Raw genomic sequence first — 23,602 nt, 5'->3', positions numbered from 1 at the left:
TTGGGAGGGCGCCCGATTTTGCCATATTCGCCTTGTATCCTGAAAAGGTCCCGAAGGTATTCAGTACCTCCTGCAAGGCTCCCATTGACTTTACCGGGTCGGTCAGAGGCAAGAGCACATCATCCGCGTAGGCTGATACCAGGAACTCTCGTCCTCCCACTATTACTCCCTTTATGTCCGGGTGGCGCCGTAGCGCCTGTAGCAGAGGTTCTCGTGAGAGTACAAACAGCAAGGGGGAAAGGGGACATCCCTGCCTCGTACCGTTGGAAAGCTGGAAGGGTCGGAGCAGGGCCCCCGAGATCTTCACCTGTGCTCTGACATTAGTATACATCGCTCTTAATAGTGTCATGAACTGTTCGGGAAACCCTAGGTGAGTCAAAAGGGTGAACAGGTACGATCAAATGCTTTTTCTGCGTCAAGCAACACGAGCAGCGTCGGGGTTTTCATGGCCGCCTGCCTCCATATCAAGTCTATGTTTCTACGAGTGTTTTCAAATAACTGTCTATTTGGAATAAAGCCGACTTGGTCCGCGTCGATCAGGGTCGCGAGGAACGGGTTGAGGCGTTCTGCTTGGATTTTCGCTAGGACTTTCATGTCGTGATTCATGAGGGAAATGGGTCTGTAGCTCCCAGGGGACATGGGGTCTTTTTCTGGTTTCGGCAATAATATGATGGTGGCTAGGGACATGTCTGGGTTCGGGGAGCCTCCCTTCTGAAACCCCTGGAATACCGCTGCTAAGTGGGGGACCAGTTCTTCTCGGAATGTTTTGTAGTAGCTTCCGTCGAACCCGTCGGGTCCTGGGGCTTTGTTCCCTTTTAATGACGTTATTGCTCGGTCTATTTCGTCTGGGGTAATGTCGGCTGCTAAGGCAGCGACGGCTTCTAGGGGCAGTTTAGGGAGTCCGAGGTCCCGCACGAACCGAAGGGTCTCCTCGTCGTCCGGGTGTCCGAGTTTGGGGAGTGGTTGTAGAGGGACTTATAATAGTTAGTAAATACGTCGGCTATATCGCTTGGTAGTGTTTTAACTGAACTGTCGGAGTGGCGTATGGAAGTTATGTGTCCCCTTTTAGCTCTGGGTCTAAGGACTCGGGCTAAGAGAGTGTCCATTTTATTTGCTCGTTCGTAGAAAGTTCTTTTGGTCCAGGTCATGGCTCTAGCTGTGTCGTCTACTAACAAAGCTCGTATGGCATGGCGTGTCGCCTCTAACCGTCTATATGTGTCCTCGTTTGGGTTTGCTTTGTGTGCCTGTTCCAGTGACCGCAGGTCTGACAAGAGCCTCTGAAGGCTCTGGGCTTTTATTTTCTTTTTTGCCGTCGCTAACTTAATAAGCAACCCTCTTATAACCGTTTTATGTGCTGCCCAAAGTATCTCCGGACTCATGTCCGGCGTGGCATTGGAGTTGAAATACTCCAGGATGTCTGTGCGGATCTGTTCCACTGCCTCTGGGTCCTTCAATAGGGATGAGTTTAATTTCCATGTCCATGAGGAAGTGTTGCATAGATTCCCCATGGTGATATGGACATCTGTGTGGTCCGACCACGATATGGATCCTATCTCTGAACCCGTAACCTGCGCCAGCGATCGCTCATTAATCAAGAACATGTCGAGTCGGGAGTAAGTGCCATGCGGCGCTGAGTAGAAGGTGAAATCCCTCGTACTCGGATGATTTGCTCTCCAGATATCCACCAACCCAGTAGCCATGATGAACTTGTGAAGCTGCCTATCCTGTCCTCCCCGACCTAGGGGTCCTGGGGCGTTTCGTTGCGCGCTCCTATCCACCGCTGGGTTCGTCACCGCGTTCAGATCGCCCCCCAATATGATAAGGCCGTGGTTTAGTGTTTGTATTATGGTTGTCAAGTCATCCCAAAAGCTCTGGTCTGTATGGTTAGGGGCATAAACGTTTATGAGATGTATTTGATGCGATAGTAGAGTGCCTGAAACAATGATATATCTCCCGTTCGGGTCCACCGTGGTGGAGACTACTTGTAAAGGGCAGCTATTGCGGATTAAGATCGCCACTCCATTATGTTTTGTGTGTTTTCTGGCTTCGTAGGAAACTCTAAATGTGTGGTCTTTCAGTTGGAAGGGAGCTTGTTTCGGGATATGTGTTTCCTGAACGAAGGCAATGTCGGACCGCATTCTCTTCAGTTCTCTGAACAGAAGACGTCTCTTGTTCGGTGTGTTAAGGCCTTTCACATTTAAGGATGTTATTTTCAGGGCCATGCTAACGGCCTAAAAGTGTCGCCCTTAGGTACGCCCACCTCTGTCCAAGTCCGGATCCATACTCCTAGCCACAGGGACCCCCAGCCCCAAGGTGCCTATCCCTCCTCCCCCAAGGTAGGGGGGGAGGGATAGGGGAGATAGAAAGTGGAAGAAGAAAATAGGTATGAAGTCTCAACCGGGCACGCGTGGTGCTCGGTTGTAGTCGTCTGGTCTTATCTGTAGCCAGAAAAGCCGGAAAGCATGTATAGGAAAAAGGACAAAAAACACAACTTTGGGTCCGCCTCCGACCAGCTACCTGTATACCACTGCTTGTGTCGTTCCCTTAAAGCCTCCTCTGCCCCTTCACTCTCTAGGATTGCCTCCTCGCCCTGTTGCACAGGACCTCCCCTCCCCCCCCCCCCGAGGACCCTGTGCCCAGCTCTGCCTGCTCTCCTGAGGCACCCTTTTCTGCTAGGAGGGTGGATTCGACCAGCCCTTCCTCTACCCGTCTGCCTAGCCGCCGATGGCTCCCCACTAGCGGCATTATCTGTCTGGATCTCTTGGGTTGGAGCGGGGGCCCCCACTACCTGTGTGGGGTTGTGTCAAAATGGGGAGGGGTGGAGTGAAACAGGGCCACCACCGGGGGCGAAGCCTCTTGTAACCTCTACTATTCTGCTGGGGTTTGGGGGTCTCGCGCCGCCGCTCCCCTTTTCGGGTAATTTGGGTAAGTGGTTTTTAATTTTATTTTTTTATTTTTTGGGGGGGGGGCGCCACATTTCACCCCATCTGCATGCTGGTACCCCCCCTCCACCCCCTGCTTAGCGTGTACCTCATCTGGTTTGGGGTTTTACACCTCGTCCCCCTATTCCTCGTCCCCCTATTCCTCGCCCCCAGCCCCTAGTCCCCTACTGTGTATATTCAGTTGCTCTGCCTACTATGTTAGGGGTCGTGTGGCGACCCAGTGCCCCCCCCCAGCCGCGAGAGGGTGGCTCCGTGCCCCCCTTTGTGGCGTGCTGCCCCTTAGCCCCCTGCAGCCTCCCTGACCACTCCGTGGGGTTACCCCGCTTGCCGTACACCCGCCATACTCTCCAATCCCTCCCCCCCTCCTCCCAGACACAGGGTCCCGCTCCCTGCTAGCCCGCCAGATTGAAAAAGGGCGGGAAAAAGAGAAAAAAAAAAATCTCCAATGTTGAAGGCGGCCATGTTTCTTGGGCCATGTGGATCTGGGTGATGAGTCCCAATTCCCTTTCCCTCCCACCCAAATAAAGTCACTGAGACCCCCCCCCCCCCCATGTCACAGTGCCCCCCGCCATTCTGCCTCCCTGTTATGGCACTCCGACCCTCTGCCATGGTACTGTAGCCTCTCCGGTCGTCAGCGCCGCCGTGCTCCGGCCTCCTGCCACTCCGTCGGTAGGGGCATTAGGGCATCTCTGGTCTCCGGGTGTGTCTGTAGCTGTGCCGGCGGTGGTACTTGTAGCTCTGCCAGAAATTTCACCGGGTCTCCCTCAGGTGTCAGAACGTGAGCTCTTCCTCCTCGGAACGCCAACATCTTGAAAGGATGGCCCCAGGCATACCGCACTCCGGCTCTTCTCAGTGCCTCAGTTATGGGCCTCCACTCTCTCCTTCTCTGCAGGGTGCTGGGAGCCAGATCCTGGTACAGCTGTAGAGTGGCCCCTTCGTGCTTTAATTCTTCCTCCCTGCTCCTTCTCATCAGGGCCTCCTTCGTTTGGTAGTGAAGGAATTTGATGATGACATCCCTTGGGGAGTTGGGCTCCTGTCTCCTTGCGCGGAGGGCCCTATGTGCTCTCTCTATACACCAACGGTCGGCTGGTATGGTTGGCAGCAGCGGCTGGAACAGAGCTAGCAGTGTAGACTCTAAGGGGCCCTCGCCTTCTCTCTCCGGCAGACCCCTCAGACGGATGTTGTTCCTTCTTGATCTGTTGGCCGTGTCCTCCATGGTCAGCTCCAGGTGAGCTACCCGGGTTTCAAGCTGTAGCACGTGGGACACAGCTGCCTCCCACCCCATGCTGCCTCCCACCCCATGTTTACACTATTAAGGGTTGATAAGTATTTAGGGGTTCAGAAAGATACCCCTTTCAATGGCATTAGAGATTTAGCCATTTAGCTGAAAACAGCAAGGTAATGGGTTAGTGTAGGACTCACTTAAGAGATTTTTCCTTGATTTTCTTTGTCTATGTATGCAGCAATGTCTGTGTATGCAGCTTTTGTTTTATGCTTTATTCCTCAATAAAATGTTATGAAAAATGGAGATAGGAGAAATATTATAGAATAATTCTAAAAGAGATAGCTTAATTCTATTACTCTATGGGCCTTTTTTTATTCTTACTTTTAAATTTATGTTTCAGAGGAAATGCTGTCTGAGTGAGAAGATGCATGTATCTTATACCTCGAGCATGAATTATCCGTCAGTGACTTGCTGCTAATCTGGAAGGAACATAACCCCAAACAGGTAATGTTTATTGCCAATTCCAGCAATTTAACCGTAACATTATTTACATTACCAAGTTTTCAAGTGAAAAGAAATTAGGTAACCTTTTCTTTCCATCTTTCAAAGAGGAATTTTCTCTGTACAACAATAATTCTATAAACGATTCACAATAAATACAATAGATTTCTGTCTTAAGCTTTACATGGCAATTCCTAGACTAGTCCTAATATTGATAAGAAAATTAGTCCATGGTCCACATTGTGTGTTTGTTTCAGATAATTAACAAAACACAGTGACCAAACTGCCCAACAGTGCTGGTTTGGTTTATAAGTACTTACATTTACAGTTTAAGAATATACACAGGAAACAAAAGATAACAGCAACTGCAAAATATCTATGCTTATATCTTTAATACGGTTGATGGAGTAATGCTTAATCCACAAATGAGATTACCTGCATCAATCAGCCCGGTCCCTTTAATATGTAAGTTTGGAGATTCCATCTTGGTATCACTGATTTGATTTTCAACGTTCACATTAGAAACACTGCAAATATTGAAGAAAGGGTATTTATTTATTATTCAATTACTTAAAGATATCCAAAACCCTCTCAATAGTAACCCATGTAAACAATGTGCATATGTTTGACAATATATTTTTGTACTGCTACATTTTATGAGGATAAATATTTTTTTTTCTGAGAAATTCAGTACAAACCGGATAGTGACCCAGATCTCTCTGTTACAACAGTCTGTTTTCAGAGCATTTGTTTTAGACTTAAAATGGACTTACATAGTTACATAGTTAAAGGGACACTATAGTCACCTGAACAACGTCAGGTTAATGAGGTTGTTCAGGTGAGAACTATAGCTCCCTGCAGCCTTTCTCATGTAAACAATGTATTTTCTGAGAAAATACAGTGTTTACATTGAAAGCTAGGAACACCTCCAGTTGCAGTCACTCAGAGTGAACCAGAGGGTCTTCTGAGTTGATGGAGGCATAATATGCCTCCATCCACTCAGATCTGCTGTCAGCAGAGCACAGGGCAGCACTGCGCACAGCATCCTGTGATTCAGTATCTCCTCCCTCTGCATGCAGACACTGAACTTTCCTCATAGAGATTAATTGATTCAATTCATCTCTATGAGGAGAGCCGATTGGCCAGGGCTGTGTTTGAATCATGCTGGCCCTGCCCTTGATCTGCCTCTTTGTCAGTTTCAGCCAATCCTATGGGGAAGCACTGTGATTGGATCAGGCTACAACATGTCAGCAGACTGCTTGTTTTTCTGAGTCTAACAGCATGCAGATTTACAGCTTCAGGCTTGAATACAGTAAGATTTTTACTGTATTTATGGAGGCATGAGGGGCCCAGGGGGGCTAGATGGTGGTGTTAACACTATAGGGTCAGGAATACATGTTTGCAAGATTATATTATTGAATATTATGTTTTTGTAAGTATGCATCTAGTTGCTGTTTAAACATCTGTACAAACTCTGATAAAACCACTTCTTCTGGTGTGAACTCCACATGAGAAATATTTAATCTGCCTTGGGTTCATGATGGCATATAAAATGGCAAAAAATTGAATAAGAAGCTGCCAAACTTATATTTCCCTTAATATAAAGCAGATAATTTTTATATTTTTAATGCAGTATACAAGAGTTTCATAAAAAGTACGTGTTTATGAGAAATTTAAGCAACAGCCATTTTAATAAAAACTACAATGCATTATGTGCGGACCTTCACTTAAAACTGGTTAAAATGTAAAACTAAAATCCAAATCCTTTTAAGTTGAGAATCAGCTAAATTGCCATAAATTTGACCTAAATTCAGCTTCCAACTCATAGCACGCTTCTGGTTACTGAACATATTCCTTATGAAATTTTTATAATACAACTAGAAGATAGGGCATGAACTAATATGCCGCTTTAAACATTAATCTTTTCATGATCAGTCATTAATCTTACCGTGGGACACTGTACTTCTGTGAAATGTCTTCATTCTGCAAAGACAACATTTAAATGAGTTAGTTACTCTGTGAACTCCAAGTATCAGTCAGAGACTGCATTTAGAACCAGGAATCACACTTTTCTCATTTGTTGGACAGATATTATGACTACACGTTTAATTTAACATCATTTTAAATGAAAATAATTGTACAGAAAATGCTGATCAGTTTCCCAACCACACATCTAATCAGTGGATTCTGTAATAGTGTCAAATATAAAACTATAATTATGGATTATATATTAAACAATCAGACAATATAAAACCAAATGAAAGCAAAGATCCGAAAGCAGGTAAATCTGGGCATGTAGGGACGCCCCATGCGGGAATGTATTATCATATTAAATGAAAACTATTACAGTAAGTATTCTTGTTAGTAAATTAGCAAAGAAACAAACAAAAAAAAGAATTGAATAAATACATATTATCCCATATCCTCTCAAAAGTCCTCTATTGTTCTATGTAATGAGAGCACAGCTATAGGTTTAAAAGGATATATACTTTAACCCTTTCAGGACCGCGGACGGTTCAGGACCGTCAGCGGTAAAACGTGCGTTTGGACCGCTGACGGTCCTGAACCGTCATAGCGGAAAACGGGCTGCAGGAAGCGATCAAAGATCGCTCTTGCCAGTACAATGATGTTACTATCTGCCAGACATCCCAGGCAGATAGTAACAGCCAATTACGGTGTGTGAGCGATCCGCGATCGCTCACAATTGGCTGCTGTCAAAGTGGGTGTTACAAACACTCACTTTGACAGTGATCTCTGCCCCTCTCTCCTCTGTAGCGTTTTGTGAGGCGAGAGAGACAGAGATCGTGATAGTTTGTTGCAGCAGAGTGTTCCAGAGAGTTCGAAAAAGTATCAGCAGTGAATTAAAAATCCATTTTAACCCCTTCCCTGCCAGATCTGTTTCAGCAGTGCATTTGTACTGTCTGTCTTTTTTTTTTTGCCCTTAAAGGGTTAAATTTGTTTTAAAAATATTTGTCTTAGTCTGTCGTAGTCTGTCGTAGTCTGTCGTAGTCTGTCGTAGTCTGTCGTAGTCTGTCGTAGTCAGTCAGTTTCCTTCCCCCAAATCTCCATTAGATTTTTGTGACAGGAGTTAGTTTAGGGATTGCTGTTTAGTCTGTTTTAGTAAAAAAAAAAAAAAAAAAAGTATAAAATTTTTTTTGTGTGTTTGTAATTTGTTTTAGTCGTGTGTAAAACATGCAGCGTATGTATAACTTGCAGGAGGCATATGCCTTCTTGGCGTCAGACTCTGACGCCACTGACACTGCGTCAGATTTTGACCCAGGTCAGTTTTCTGACATGTCTAGTCAAGACGACATGTCATTTGTGTGAGAGCCGGCTGAAGAAAGAAGCTGTGCTTCCTCTGCTACGCCAAATGTGGAGGAGGACTGGGTACCTCCACAGTTAGCCGAGCCCAACGTCCCCCCTTTTAGTGCCAACGCAGGCATTAATGTTAATGTGGATGGCTTCTCCCCAATGCAGTATGTAGAACTATTTTTAGGGGATACCATCTGGGAGGAGATTGCTTCCCAGACTAACTTGTATGCTACCCAATTTATTGATAACAATCCAGGTAGCTATACAGCCAGGGAGCATGACTGGCATCCCACAGATGTCCCAGAGCTTAAAAAATTCTGGGCTCTTACAATGCTCATGGGGATTATAAAAAAGCCATCGATTCGCTCATACTGGAGCACCAACCCAATAATGTCGAGTCCAGTATTCTCCCAAACCATGCCTAGAGCCAGATACGAGTTACTGCTGAGATTTTTACATTTCAGTGACAATACCCTCTGTCACCCTAGAGATCACCCCCAATACGATAGGCTTTATAAAATACGCCCACTGCTAGACCATTTTCAGGACAAATTTTCGGATGTTTATACCCCCCAACAAAATTTATCCATAGATGAATCTCTAATGAAATACAAAGGGAGATTAGGGTTCAGACAATACATCCCCTCAAAGCGCTCTAGGTATGGCATTAAACTATACAAACTGTGTGAGAGCGAAAGCGGATACACATTTGCCTTTCGTGTATATGAGGGGAAAGATAGTCAACTGGACCCTCCTGACTGTCCTGACTCCCTGGGGACAAGTGGGAAACTTGTATGGGACCTACTAAACCCCTTGTTTAATAAAGGTTACCACCTTTATGTGGATAATTTTTATAGTAGTGTCCGTCTATTTAAAACACTTTATGCTTTACAGACACTGGCCTGCGGCACTGCCAGAAAAAATTCCAAAGACTTTCCACGATCTCTCATAGATGCAAAATTAAAAAAAGGCGAATGTAAAGCACTTCGGAAAGCTGAGGTGCTTGCACTAAAATTTAGGGACAGGAAGGATGTCCACATGCTCACCACCATCCATGACGAACGCATGTCCGACGTCTCTGTCCGGGGCAGAGTAGAGTCCAAACCGGTTTGCATCAGGGCGTATAATAAGTACATGGGTGGTGTTGATTTGGCTGATCAGCTGATGCAGCCGTATCTTATTTTACGAAAAACCAAAGCATTGTATAAAAAGGTGGCTATATATCTGATGCAAATAGCAACCCACAACTCATTTTTACTTTTTAAAAAAAATAATCCAGGGAAAATCACCTTTCTCCAATTTCAATTGAAAATAATTTCTTTAACAATTTATGGAGATGGACAAGTTCCAACAACGGTGCAAGCTGAGTCCAGACATTTTATTTTTAAGTTACCGCCAACTGCTAGAAAAAAAAACCCCCAGAAACGTTGCCGGGTCTGTTTTAAAAACGGGAAAAGGACAGACACCCCTTTTCACTGTCCTGATTGTCCTTCGAAACCAGGACTCTGTGTAGGAACATGTTTCAAGCTGTACCACACAGAACAGTTGTAAGAAGTGTTCCTGAATTTTTATTTTATTTTCTGTTTCTTTGGAAAGCAGCCATTTTTTTGTTAGTCAGTTTCCTTCCCCCAAATCTCCATTTAGATTCTATTTGCAGGAGTCAGTTTAAAGATTGCTGCTAAATGTACATTTGCTACCTGCACATTTGGCCTAACAAGTTTTCTGGCAGTAACACATAACCAGTTGTCCAAAACCAGATGACGTGTGCATAAAAACCAGAATAAAGAAAATACCACTACACTTTCTTTGGGGGGCAAAATGGTTGGGGGAAAGAAGTCAAAACACCCCATCCTCTATAACATTTGATGTCTACTTTATAAAAATATATACTATACATATTGGCATGATGGTAACATTAACTGGGGGGTACAAAAATATGTCAAACTGAAGATAGACCAAGCATACCTATATATCAAGTTGAAAAACTGACATGTACAAGTTCTGATTGTTGCCTTTTGGCCCCCAAACAACCCGGCAACCATATACATGGGGGGTATCACTGTACTCAAGAGATGTTGCTGAACATATTGGGCAGTGTTTGGCAGTGACACATAACAGGATCTGTTAATTCATGCCTAAAGTACAATGTGTGTGACAAAGAAACAAAAAAAGATTACTATCCAAAAGTTTGACAAAGGCTGGTGGTAGAATTCAGTGCATGAAAAGTGTTAAAATACCACAATTTAAAATGCCCTGGGTTGTCTACTTTTCAAAAATATATGGTTTGATGGGGGTAAAATACATTGGCTCAAATGGGACATGGGGCAGGTTGATTACATGTCAAAATTCCAAGTTGGGAAACTGATAAGCGCACCTGCCAAACGTGGCCTTTTAGCCCCCAAAGAACCCGACAAGCCTATGCATGGGTGGTATCACTGTATTCAGGAGATCTTGCTGAACACATATTGGGGTGTTGTTTGGCAGTGACACATAACAGGATCTGATAATTCATGCCTAAAGTACAAGGTGTGTGAAAAAAACTGAAAAAAATTTACTAACTCAATGTTTGACAAAGCCTGGTGGTAGAATTAGTGCATGGAAAGTGTAAAAAATTCCACCATGTGAAATACCCTAGGGTGTCTACTTTTCAAAAATATAAGGTTTGATGGGGGTAAAATACATTGGCCGGCTTCAAAAATGTCCCAAATAGGACATGCATGCAGATTGACTACATGTCAAAATTCCGAGCTGGGAAACTGATATGCGCACCTGCAAAATGTGGCCTTTTAGCCCCCAAACAACCCAAAACACCTATACATGGGGGGTATCCCTGTACTCGGGAGATGTTGCTGAACACATATTGGGGTGTTGTTTGGCAGTGACACATAACAGGATTTGTTAATTCATGCCTAAAGTACAATGTGTGTGAAAAAAACAGAAAAAAAATTACTAACTCAATGTGTGACAAAGCCTGGTGGTAGAATTAGTGCATGGAAAGTGTAAAAATTCCACCATGTGAAATACCCTAGGGTGTCTACTTTTCAAAAATATATGGTTTGATGGGGGTAAAATACATTGGCCGGCTTCAAAAATGTCCCAAATAGGACATGCATGCAGGTTGACTACATGTCAAAATTCCGAGCTGGGAAACTGATAAGCGCACCTGCAAAATGTGGCCTTTTAGCCCCCAAGCAACCCAATACACCTATACATGGGGGGTATCCCTGTACTCGGGAGATGTTGCTGAACACATATTGGGGTGTTGTTTGGTAGTGACACCTAACAAAATCTGTGAATTTATACCTGAATTGCAATTTATGTGAAAAAAATAAAAAAAATAAACTACCTATGCAAAGTTTGACAAAGGTTTATGGTAAAATGGCTGCATAGAAAGTATCAAAATATTCTTAGATGAATACCCTGGGTTATCTAGTTTAAGAAAAATATATACATGTGGGGTGTTTTTTGGAGATTTATGACATAACAGTGTTACAATGTCACTATTGATACATTTGAAAAATTTAAATTTTGAAACCGCAATTTCCTACTTGTACTTATAGCCCTATAACTTGCAAATAAAAGCAAAAAAACACGTAAACATTGGGTGTTTTTAAACTAAGGACAAAATGTTTAATCTATTTAGCAGTTTGTTTCATTCGATTTTGTAGATCAGTAAAATATTTTTTAAGTAGAAGTCAAAAAACACGTTTTTTTGGTTTTTTTTCACCATATTTTACTATTTTTTTTAAAGTAAATGATATGAAATGATACAAATAATGGTATGTAAAGAAAGCCCTTCTTGTCCTGAAAAAACCAATATATAACTTGTATGGGAACAGTAAATGAGAGAGCGGAAAATTACAGCTAAACACAAACACCACAAAAGTGTTAAAATAGCTCTGGTCCTTAACGTACAAACATCGCAAAAACAGGCCGGTCCTGAAGGGGTTAAAAAAAAAGTACCAGAAAAAAAAAGTAAAAATAAATAAAGAGTGGGCGAAGCTAATGCATGAACCTGATCAGACGCCATTTCTGAAAGCTCCTCGCAGGCCTTGTAAAAATCACCTTATATCTCCATCCCAAAACGTCATCCAGAATCAATCTCTGGACACCTTCCCGCATTGATAGATGCCTTTTCAGTACTGCCCACGACAATATAAACAAAGGCGTAAAACCGGGGCCTACCAGACACTGACCCTACCAGGTCTGGAGACACTCCTCGGCAACTTCCTAAAGGCACACAGCCCAAGCACGACAGAACAACCCGAGTTAAATCCACTACCTGGCACCTCTAGTGTGAGACGCTGGACACAAAACTCATGCGGGTGGGTTGGTATCGGGTACGGTGAGACCCAATGCTGTAAAGAATACTTGTGTTGCTGTAGAGGACTGGAGCATGTGTGTAGATCCGTTGTGGTTTCCCATTGGGGTGCCATGTGCCCCCCATCGGTAAGGCACACCAGAGGATCGCAGGTGGGTAGTGACAGGGCCCAGGGTTCTGTGCCATTGCAATGTTGCCCTGGAGAGGTCCTGGAAGAAGTTTAGTGAGGAGTCCTCAAAAGTCAGAAGGGTTTTACCCCTTAATGCTGCCATGATGTGGGCCTTATCCGCTGTTGAGGTGCATCTAATGCACCTCTCACCTAACGACACCTTTCAACGCATAATTGTGGACGTTCCCTAGGCAGCCTGGGATGTCAACCTGATCCTACCCTGTATCACTCTCACCAGTGTTGTGTAGGACAGTTCACTCCTGATTACATAAGTAAAGAGTGCTAGAAATCTGTCTTAAAATAATGATTTTGTTATTACTGCTTTTATTGACTTATCCGACTGACTATATGTATTGTTTACAACAAGCACTACAAAAATAAGAAATTATATTAAAAAAAAAAAAAAAGAAAAAAAAAGGAAAACAGTACAATAAAGATTAAATTACAAGTAAGAAAAAAAGATGTATTTATGCACTGGGTTTTACTTTTTTTCTGGTATATATATTCTTTTATTGGTTTTGTGTATTTTGAGTGGTGGGTAAACACTTCTTCATATACTTTTTTTGTTTTATATTCACATAAGCTATAGGTTTATTAGTGAACTCCCAGAGAATCTCCCATCTTCCGAACCTTCCTTAAACAGGTATACTGTGCATGCTCTGTGTGCATCACGGTGTACATGTTGCGCATTGACACCCACAACTGGCTTCCTTTCATTCCAAGAAGCGCTTGTTATGAACAAACTGGTGCCTTTTAATAAACAATAGCATTCCCTCTATACACTCTGCTTGCCAAATTGCTAGCAGAAATATCAGTTACATGTTATTCCCATTTATTTTTAACTACCTGGCCTTTACATGAAAACTTAAGGTAACAGAACTAGTAAATGAGGTCCATCTGTGGCCATCAGTGGAAGCAAGTGTTTCACCTACCTGGAGAACTCTCCATGGAGAGGACGCGATTTAGTATATTAATGAGTACAGCAATTTCACTCTCATGTATGTACATTTCAGAAAGTGAACTGGCCATCAACACTTTTTTTGAATGACAAGTAAGCAACCTTAACAGAAGCATATTGTGGGTGTACTACTCATTCCGATATAGTATACATAATGTGTATGCATTAATACTATGCATAGTGCCAGCTCAGTGTACACATTCTGAAGCCTATGCTACAGATGAATGATGAAAGATTGACTAAAGTCTTTAATTGCCTAACTATACTTAACTCCATAAGTCTGCTACTTACAGCTCTTGTAAATAAGCGCACTTACAAAGATGGTGGATTCCTTCACTCCTACCATGAAGAGCCCAATCACTGATAGATGCTTCTTCAAACAGCACAACTGAGCGATTCCTTGTAAAGCTGGAATCCATTTTTCAGCATTTCTGGGCAACCTTGTAGGCGCATACAGCAGCAACATTACACTTTCCTGTTCAGATGAATGAGCGTCAGGGACCAAGACAGCCCCCTCCGGGTATAATGCCTGTGACATTTGCTATATCTATTGTTAACCTACCCAGGCTGAAGGCCTCTAATGGTTAGTCCCCGACGCAACGACCAACACCAGTGGAGGACCGTCCACCATCAATGGAAACTAACAATCAAGACATCCTACACGGGAAGGACTTGGGACTCTGAGAGCCTAGTAATGCCAACTTACACACCAGCTTAGGGCAGGTGGGACACTCTACCTTGCACTCATTCAACTACTGCCATTTGTTACCCACCTGCAGGTTCCAGTTGCTTTCCCATGTTGGGAATGGGGATCCTGCTGGAAGCTACAGGCATTCAATTTAAACAGTTTTTACAGACTCCTCCACTGGGCCAGGCTAGATAATTGAGTTTCAGCAACATACTAAACTTGATTATCTACTGGCCAGAAACATTACAATTATCAACATTTTTAGAAAAGTACTTTCTATAACACATACAATTATAACATTTACATCCCTGAGTAGCTGAGGATACTGGGAGTCACATATCCAAATCTCACGAAATTCAGTTTGGTAGTTTCCGTGTTGCATCGTGTGGAAGTTTGACCGGCTCGCCATGTGGTGGTATCCGCTTTACAGTTCCATGAAATCAGCAGCAAGAGCCAGTCTCCGTTCGCGCCTAATTACACGAAAACTACCATACGAACGTTGCAGTTGGTTATATAGAAATGCTCCCCTTATTCGGTAGATTCCACCTCCCGAATGCCGGTTTGATTCGTGGAGTGGAAAGTAGTCAGCCGGGACTTCCATGGTGACCGGGTGTTCGCGGAATTGGCATGCCGCATTCGTGAGATTTAAGATGGCTGCCATCCTTTGTTCTCGCCACGTATTCGTATCAGGTGTCTGTTTACGTGTAATTGTAGTGGTGTCTTTTATGTTAATGTATAGATATATATATTTATGAACATGTTATATACGTGCAACTACAATATTTTTACACAATAATTACAGAAGCACTTAATATTAGTACTTGAATTTTTCTATTACATTTGATGTACTGTATTGCAATTTAACAAGAAACGTATTTAAATATATGCTAAATTTGTACATTTAAAAAGAAAAAAAAAGATGCGGAGAGCACTAAAATAATAGCCCACTGCCAGGTTTGTTTCCAATATCACCAAACTTTGAAACTTGTGGCTACTATAACATCATATTATAATCCAGCATCATAAATATGGGTCATGGTATACCCCGATGAGTCCTATAAACTACACATTTAATCTCAATTTATGATTCTATTCCTTATAGTTTTTCCTACAACCTTATACTGTAATAGATCTAATTTGATCATCAGTCCTTTGGTAAAACATAATTATCTTAATCCCGATATAACACTATTATTCTTTCCTTCATTGAAGGGGTTAATTGAATCAATTGAACCTGTACCATAGAGGCGGGACAATAGTGATTACATTACTTGTAGGTAATCACTCCCCCTCCAGGACGATACTTAATACTTAATATGGATTCCACCGTTTTAGAGTGTTTTTAGGGCACTTACCACCATGCACTAAGGAATGTCTATTTGATTTATAGACATGCCTTGTTTTTACCAATCTTTATTTGTTTTTTCACTCTTTGTACTCTGACTCCTCTACCTAGTCAGTTTAACAGGGAGAGAGGCTCTTTACCTTGCTGTCTTATTTTCCTAACGTTAACACTTTCCTATACCTGTCCACTGTTCTATTTTGGATACTTCTAGGTTCCTGATGGCAGTGTATAGTAAGTTTTCAGCAAGTATTTAACAAGACCACACTAGACTAGTACCTGTGGTCTAACCTCCAGTTTCACCTTGTTACCCCCAATGAATTTTATGGTTTACCCCTTGTTCACCTTCTAAGATTGATTTAAAAAAAAAAAAAATCTCAATTATACATTATATGTCCAATGTTCAAAACAATGAACACAATATTATTCTGGTGATCACTAGTTAAGAAGTAGTAGACAATACGAAGAAATGTTACTGCCTTCATTCTCAGTACCAACCTGCACCAACAATCTTTTTAGATTTCCTTCCAGTTGCTGAATGTGGTATAGGGCCTTGTTAACACACGGCAATGTTGTATTCACCATCTCGCAGCTACGCCGCCTGGCAGAACGTCCTAGAGCCTGATTGCCAGTTTTATCTAAAAATAAATAAATTAAATATGTATATGTTCATTAATATGTCAGATACTTTGTGAATGATTATATATATAACACCAATTAAACAAGTGACTTTATTAAAGTCACTCAAAAGCTAATTAAACTTTTAACAATTTAAAGAGACACTATAGGCAACAAAACAACTTGAACTTAATGAACCAGTTTAGCAGTCTCACTGCTCAATTCTCTGCCATTTGGGAGTTAAATCACTTTTGTTTCTGTTTATGCAGCCATTGCCACACCTCCACCGGCTGTGACTGACACAGCCTGCATGGAACAAAAATGGTTTAATTTCCAAACAGATGTTTTATACGCACATACATAAATTAAATGATTGATTCATTTGGGTGTGGGTTAAAAAGGATTTTGATTTGTTCAAATCAATTAATTTATGAACAAAATAATTTATTTGTACAAGTCTAATTTTTGTAGGGCTTTCTTGGATTCTGGGATTGCTACTAAAGGACTTAGAACTGCAAATAGTTTTAGTTATTTTTCTTTCATTGCATTTGTATTTATGTAGAAATTATCCAAACCACAAGGGTGGAAAAAAAAGTGATTTCATATTTGTTACATACGTTCTTTTACTCTTACAGAATTTGTGTTATGTATACAAAAGCATACATATATATGGTATCAGAAGAAAGTCTTATCTATGATTTGAAATAAATATACAGGTAAAATAGCACTTAGAAGGTTACTCCAAGCAACACCACCAAGTGCCTGACTTTTACATTTAGTTGCCCAGGAAGTAGGAAGTAGCAGGATTGGTTTTCTGACTGACACTTAGAAATGTGTAGCAAGGTTAATTTAGAAGTGCCACTTCGTATGAAAATCAGTAGTCACACATAAAGCACTTCAGCAAGATTAACTATTTTAGCAAGATGAACTGTTTTAGGGGTCTGGAGTGTTCAAGACCAATGCTGGCCTGGGGTGGACCTAAGATTTGCAGACACTTGAAATTACATTTAGAGAAACTAGGAGAGAATGCAATACCTTGGAGCAATGTGTACAATTTGGCACACCTTAAATGTCTAACCCAGTGGAAGAGTAAAGAAAAGGACTCCAGGAATGGGCGGTAGAAATGTGAGCTGATAAAGTGTGAAATTCACATATACAACAGTCTTACCATAAAGATGACTGGTGTCTCTTTTATATGGACCCAAAAATAACTGCACATCAGTCATTCTGCTTATTAACACTACCTAAAGAAAGAGAAATGTCAACAGAATAAATAATATCAATAAATAGCACACATATACTACATTGAAATACTTTGCACATCTAAGACATATTTCAACTTAAATACAGTGGTAAAAAGTGTTGCTAACACTGAATATACGGTAGAGAAAGCTAAGGTACCTATACACCTGGATGGCAACACCGGGGACACACGCCCCCAATATATAAGGTGATTCCCTCATGACAAATGCAGCAATACTACAGAACGGCCCAACTAGACTGGACGAACGCACCATACCCAATGTGATCATTAGGTGGCGACCCTTGCAAATTCTACCTGAAGCACTTGGTATGGCTTATCAGCAAGGCCGTTTACTCACATATACTTGACAGTACTGCAATCTATATTTTCGTAGGACCTGTGTGTCTCTCACGTTCTCTGATCTATTAATCAAAATGTCATGTTGTACGCTCTATACATGTTAGATACTGTACACTGGTTATTATTTTACAGTCTGCGAGTAACAACCTTGCCAACTAATGCAAAGAGTCAGTCGAGATACAAAACACAATCCACTTCTATCTAGCATGCATTCTAGAAAACTGTATAGCTGTATAGTACTGTACACTCTGTTTGCATCGATATTGACGTTAGGACCTGCATGTCCGATTCTTTGTGTTTTTGCCATGCTCAATAAACAGCTTTGAGATAAAAAAAAAAAAGTGTTGCTAACATGATCAATGGTGGAGTCTGCTGGTTCCACTGTTACAAGTAAAACAGCAGGAATAGATTTACATCCAACCAAACTTAAAATCTCAATCTTTTATTCGCAAAATTTTAAATAGTAATACAACAACCTACAGTAAAAAAGTTAGAATCTTCCTGCTAACAGCATGATTTACACATTTCGTGCGATATGTGCACTTTATCAAGACCACTGCTTTCTATAGTGACTGCCCCACTTACAATACTTTGGACCACTTTTCAGAACATGACATCTTTTATAAATAACACCCATAATCGATGTTTGGCTCCACGAATTCATTCATAAAAAGACAGTCGGATACCAACACAATTTAAGTGCATTGATAATGCCTTGTATTAACAGTGTATTTTTCTTAGGTTCCAAATTGCTTTCATTTTGCAAAATAAATAAATAAAAATGAACCCAAGATAACCTCTTCACCTTAACTACAATAAAATCATTCAGCATTAAAAGGACAGGTCATTGATGGTGTTGGTGCAGTTTCCCAGGTCCCTTAATCTTGGAGGGGTAATTATTGCAGTGTATTTTATAAACTGAAATAATTACCTTTTATGGGTTCACTCCTCCTCTAGAGGCTGTCTACTAGTACGTCAGCAGGAGAGCGCCGGGTTTCACATGACTACTCGGTGCTCAGTCTGAAGCTACAGTGCTGGACACCGAAAAGCCCCCCTTTCCCTGCCATGACAGGTAAAGCAACAGGGAGGGGAGCATCTAGCTATATGTGTCCAGAGCCGATGCTGCCTTCACCTAGGAAACCGGCTCTGTTAGGAAGGCATCAGATTTCCTTGGGAAGGGGATGGAAAGGTGGGGTGAGAGGCATAGATCGAAGGGGGGAAGGGTGAGAGGCATGGATGAAAGGGGGATAGCAAGTAGCCCCCAAATTGCAGACCCTAAACCCCACTACATCCCTTATACCTCTCACTACACCCTCTATACCCTTACTACAACCTCTATATCCACCTACTTCAGCCCCTCTCCCCCACTACATTTCCTAATCCTCCAATTACAGCCCCTGTTCCCCCACTACAGCCCCTAACTCCTCAATAACAGCTCCTTAAACCAACTACAATCCACGAAAAGTGCCCCTCCTGAGATTAGGTTCTGGATCCGCCATTGCTAGGGAGTCCAGTTTGCATGGACAGTCAAGGAATAAATAAAGGACACCCTCTTTGACTTCTATGGTTTTTTTTAAATCAGGACATAATCATTTGTTCCTTAAAATTAGGTCAATACAACCTCAGATGAATAACAATACATGACATATTACACTTTATCATGATTTATTTAACAAAAAATAGGCCACTCTCCTGCTGGTGGCACATTGCTTGTGATGAGCTCCAGTGTTACGTGCAGGAATTATAGCTCTTGGGCCTCCAGCTGGAGGTGAGATTAGTAGCTCCCTGTACCCCCCTGCGAGTCTGTGTAATGGGCCGAACTCTGATCTCCTTGCCACCCCTTTTGATAAGTTCCTTATTTGGGATGCGCTCACTGAGTATTGGCCCAAGTGTGGGACGGCGAGAGAGAACTAAGACTATTCTTAGTGATGGCAACAGAGTTCCACCTCTTCCTTACTTTAAACAAAAGTAAGATTCCAAAAGGAATCAGCAATTTATAAAGCTTCTAAGTTGCATTCTCTGGTTGTCAATCAATGCTCTTTCTGAATGCTCTGTGCTAGAACACAAAGTGGAAGGCAATTGTTTCGAAATGGCTTTATGACCCGTCCCAGTTTGATGGGCAACAACAGTTGCTGATGTCTTTCCTCCTTGTTATTGTGTTGAAACACACCCGAATGCTCCCAACACTGCCCTCCTTGTTGTTGTGTTAACACACACCCGAATGCTCCCAACACTGCCCTCCTTGTTGTTGTGTTAACACACACCCGAATGCTCCCAACACTGCCCTCCTTGTTGTTGTGTTAACACACACCTGAATGCTCCCAACACTGCCCTCCTCTCCATCTACTCCCATGCAGCTTGATCTGTAAGCTGGGAGAAAGTGACCGGCTGTCACTTCATCCCAGTGCTGACATCATCAGAGGGGCCCCGTAGCGTTGTTAAATGGCCGCAGCACTGATCGGGCCCCAGAAGACAAATTACCACTCAGTAGGATCAGTAAACCTAAAAGAAGAGGGCAAATAGGAAGTTGCTTTGGGCCCCCCAGGAGTAACTGGGCAGCTTAAAGATGGCCCTGCATACCCCTATGAAAATATGCATGTCATTTTCTTTTCATATATGAAACCTTGGCTTGCAGTGGATGCAGATCCAGTATCTAATCTACAACCATTGCAAACCCTTCCCAGCACAGATGAAAGTCTCATAGAGTAGTCTCATGGACCAGCTGTCGCTGCTCACTGAGAATTCTTTCAAAGGCAGGCGCTCTTCGTAAGTGTCTGCCTTTGAGTTTAGATCCACAGATTTGCTTCATGTGCTTGGAGTGTTCCTTTAATGTTTATAATTTCTTTGATAGTATTTCCACCTAATCATTCATTAAAATAGTTTACAATTCTATTTTTTTTTTAATTCTTTATTTTTGTTGTGCTTAAGTGAACAGTTTGTCCTGCATCATCACAACAACGAATGCAAGATCATGCATGAATCACAATGAAACAGAATACATAAGATATGTATCCTCCTGAGTTATCCCTTGCTTCATTACGCTGCTTCAGCACATTTTTATAATTAAAATATTAGAAAACAAGAGTGAAAGGCACAGCAGGGTCATGTGAGTGTACGTCATAAAAACACGTTTGGTCTATATATGCCTATGGGTCTGGCCTGTCAACAACAAAAGAAACAAGTGTCATTTACCAGCTAAAACATTGCAGCACATAAGAGATTAAAGTGTTAAAGATTAGTGTCGCCATAGGTTTGACATAGCTGTTATGCCTGGTTGTTTAAACTATTGATGTCTATACGATTATTCAGTTATAACACATGTTAAGTATACTAGGTTAGCAGTTATATGTAACAGGTGCAGTAGTGGTATTTATCTAGTATTGCTTGGTAGTGATCCGGTTAACATAAAGGTCTAAAGCATAGGGTTAACACAAAACAAGTGAAACATAGATAAAGCGTCTCATGAGTGTTTGCCAGGTAACTTGCATGGAGACATAGAAAAAAAAAAAGGAACAAAAGGGTCTCTACGGTATTAGCAGGGCCGTGGGCTGTGGGCTTCTCCGTGAGTCAGTCCATGGTGTTTTAGCCGATGCCCGATCTGGAGGTGTTGTGTGCCTGCTTAGGACGGAGGTCAGGCCATGCTGGTGGTATCTCCAATTGGCATCCGCCATCCCTTACAGGGCTCTTTGGTTGGTTGCGTCCCGACTGGCTGTTGTGGTGGGGCTGCTCCCGCTCCAATCCTCCAGCCCGGGTTGTTGCAGGAAGCACTCCCCTATGTCCTCGGGTCCCTATGCCATACGTGGTGGGACCGTGTGCCCTCCGGAACCTCACTCTCCCGAGGCCCCTTTGGGTGTGTGGACGGTGGGTCGGATTTCGTTCCGGTATGCTTCCCTGCCCAGAAGGAGATTTGGTGCTCCGAGCGGTGAAATGGGATCGCTGTCGGGTAAGCTGGGGTGGGTTGTGTCGTTTGCCCTGTGTACACTGTGGTCGTTTCGCAGCGGCCATTTTGTGCTCTCCTCGTGGCTGCGGTAATGAGTGGGTTCCATGTTTGATTTTGGCATGTATTTGCAGGCGTCATTCTAGTTTGCGCCAGAACGCTGTGAACATTTCGTCTAGCCGTGCTGCGTAGTCAGCTTGGTCGATAAGGCTTGTGTGTGGTTTCTCCATGCTCTCCCCGGGTTGCTTGAGTGCTATTATAGCAGCAGTCTCAGGGGCACTCCAGAACCGTTGGGTTGCAGGCTGTGTTGTGGGGGTAATCGTCCCCAGCGAGGACCGGGATATCCCCCGCCGGTCCAGGGGGGGGGGGGGGTAGCTGGACCGTGTTGGTTGCTCGCTTGTGATCGGTTCCCATGCCCGGAGATCGTCCGCCTCCCGCATGGCCGGTTCAGGTAGTTTCTCGGAGTCTCGGTGCGGGACAGATGTCATTCTGTTCCCTGTGTGGTCCTGCGTTGCTCCCAATTCTATTTCATTTTAAATCACAGTTCTAGAATGGAATTTATTTTACTGTTAAAATTGGTTGATTTCCTTCAACTCAATAAAACTCACTAAAAGAGGCTAAAGCCGGATGAAAAGCAGAGAACTGTATTACACATAATAAAATCCAGTTCAATTTTACCTTGAAAGCTAGAGAAACGTCAATATATTCTCCTGGTAAAAAATGTTCCCACACAAAACAGTTCCAGATACCAAGCATTACTGATACATATTTTGAATAAACTTGTTTCTCAAACATTTCTCTGTAACACAAGAACTTCTCATGCCTCAAAATAAGCCCCTGTATAGGATACTTTGCATTTTTATATGACTATTTCAAGTAAAATGATATTAAAAGAAATAATTTCTTAGAACATGCTTATCAATGTGTACTAAATGTATAATATTCATAGGTGCACAAGGATTGTGGTCAGGCAGATTTCTGCCAACAAAGAAAATATAGCCAGGGTCCTTACAAGCATATCAAAAACCTGCACTTGGTGGTTATAAAGTGATGTACAATTTCCTCTGCTGTGATGTTTCATTAGGTTATGTACACATGAATGCATGCTAAATCTCCACTTTGAAACTGGATTAATGTGCACTGAATTTAAATTGAACCTGTGCATGAAGAAGTAGAGAACGGTAATATACAGGAATAATTTATTCAGTGAGGCAGTTAAAGATTAGGAAAAAAATGTTTTTCTACCAGCAGAGGTTAAGAGAAAAAAATAAAAAATATGGACATTATTTTTGTTTCCTAGATCTTAAAAATGCATGACATGTGGAAAATATTATATTTCAACAAGTTTAGGTTAAATGAGAGAATTAAGGCTTTTTCTGAGCAGCAGAGTAAATGCACGATTGGTTTATTCATGCAAAACAAATATCTCATTGCTCAAGTGCTGGATCTCAAAAATAATTTCTCCAAATGGGATCCTTTCTATCTGTGCATGACTTCAAAAAACACTTGTACTGATTAGGAGAATGTAGAGACAGGGCCACACCAACATAGGGGCTATTAGAGTGTCATGTTAATTAGACCACAGTAGCCATGTGGCAAAAGCCACTTCGCCACTGGGGTTTGGAGGGGACTACTTGACAGCCTTTTACCCTGTGAGTATGGCCCCTGCAATAGGCCTGGCTAAAATACTTCAAACAGGCTCTGTTCGTGCAATATATGGTTTGTTTACCGAACAACCGCACAAACAGAGACCACCCTGAAGCTTGTTAACACCTATTAACAACTTGGAACGTTTCTCACCGCAGTGTTCTAATTGTTCCTAAGAACAACCATGAGGTTGCGGCCATCTTGTTCGCATGAACGCAGGCAGCGGTGTTTGGGCATGAAAGTCATGGAACTGAAATTGGATACAGAAACTCCCGAACACCGTTGGACTTTTGAGATCATTCGTCTGGATGAAGGGAACAAGCTCCAGGGTAAGACGAT

At 42.4% G+C, this 23,602-nt stretch overlaps 1 protein-coding gene across 1 annotated transcript in view; it reads right to left on the bottom strand.

Moving 5' to 3' along the window:
* The window catches only part of CCDC178 (coiled-coil domain containing 178), a 418,122-nt gene that overhangs the window by 356,092 nt on the left and 38,428 nt on the right, over positions 1 to 23,602 (bottom strand). Inside the window, exons 2-5 of the mRNA XM_063451434.1 lie at positions 17,245 to 17,320; positions 15,957 to 16,096; positions 6,617 to 6,651; positions 5,104 to 5,195 (exon numbers count right to left, since the gene is read on the bottom strand). Coding sequence (XP_063307504.1) covers positions 5,104 to 5,195; positions 6,617 to 6,651; positions 15,957 to 16,096; positions 17,245 to 17,302 — 325 coding nt within the window. The 5' untranslated portion in view covers positions 17,303 to 17,320. The remainder of the gene's footprint in view (positions 1 to 5,103; positions 5,196 to 6,616; positions 6,652 to 15,956; positions 16,097 to 17,244; positions 17,321 to 23,602) is intronic.

This window comes from Pelobates fuscus, chromosome 4, assembly GCF_036172605.1.
Source record: "Pelobates fuscus isolate aPelFus1 chromosome 4, aPelFus1.pri, whole genome shotgun sequence".
Lineage (NCBI taxonomy): Eukaryota > Metazoa > Chordata > Amphibia > Anura > Pelobatidae > Pelobates > Pelobates fuscus.
This window is presented reverse-complemented; position numbering and strand designations above follow the sequence as displayed.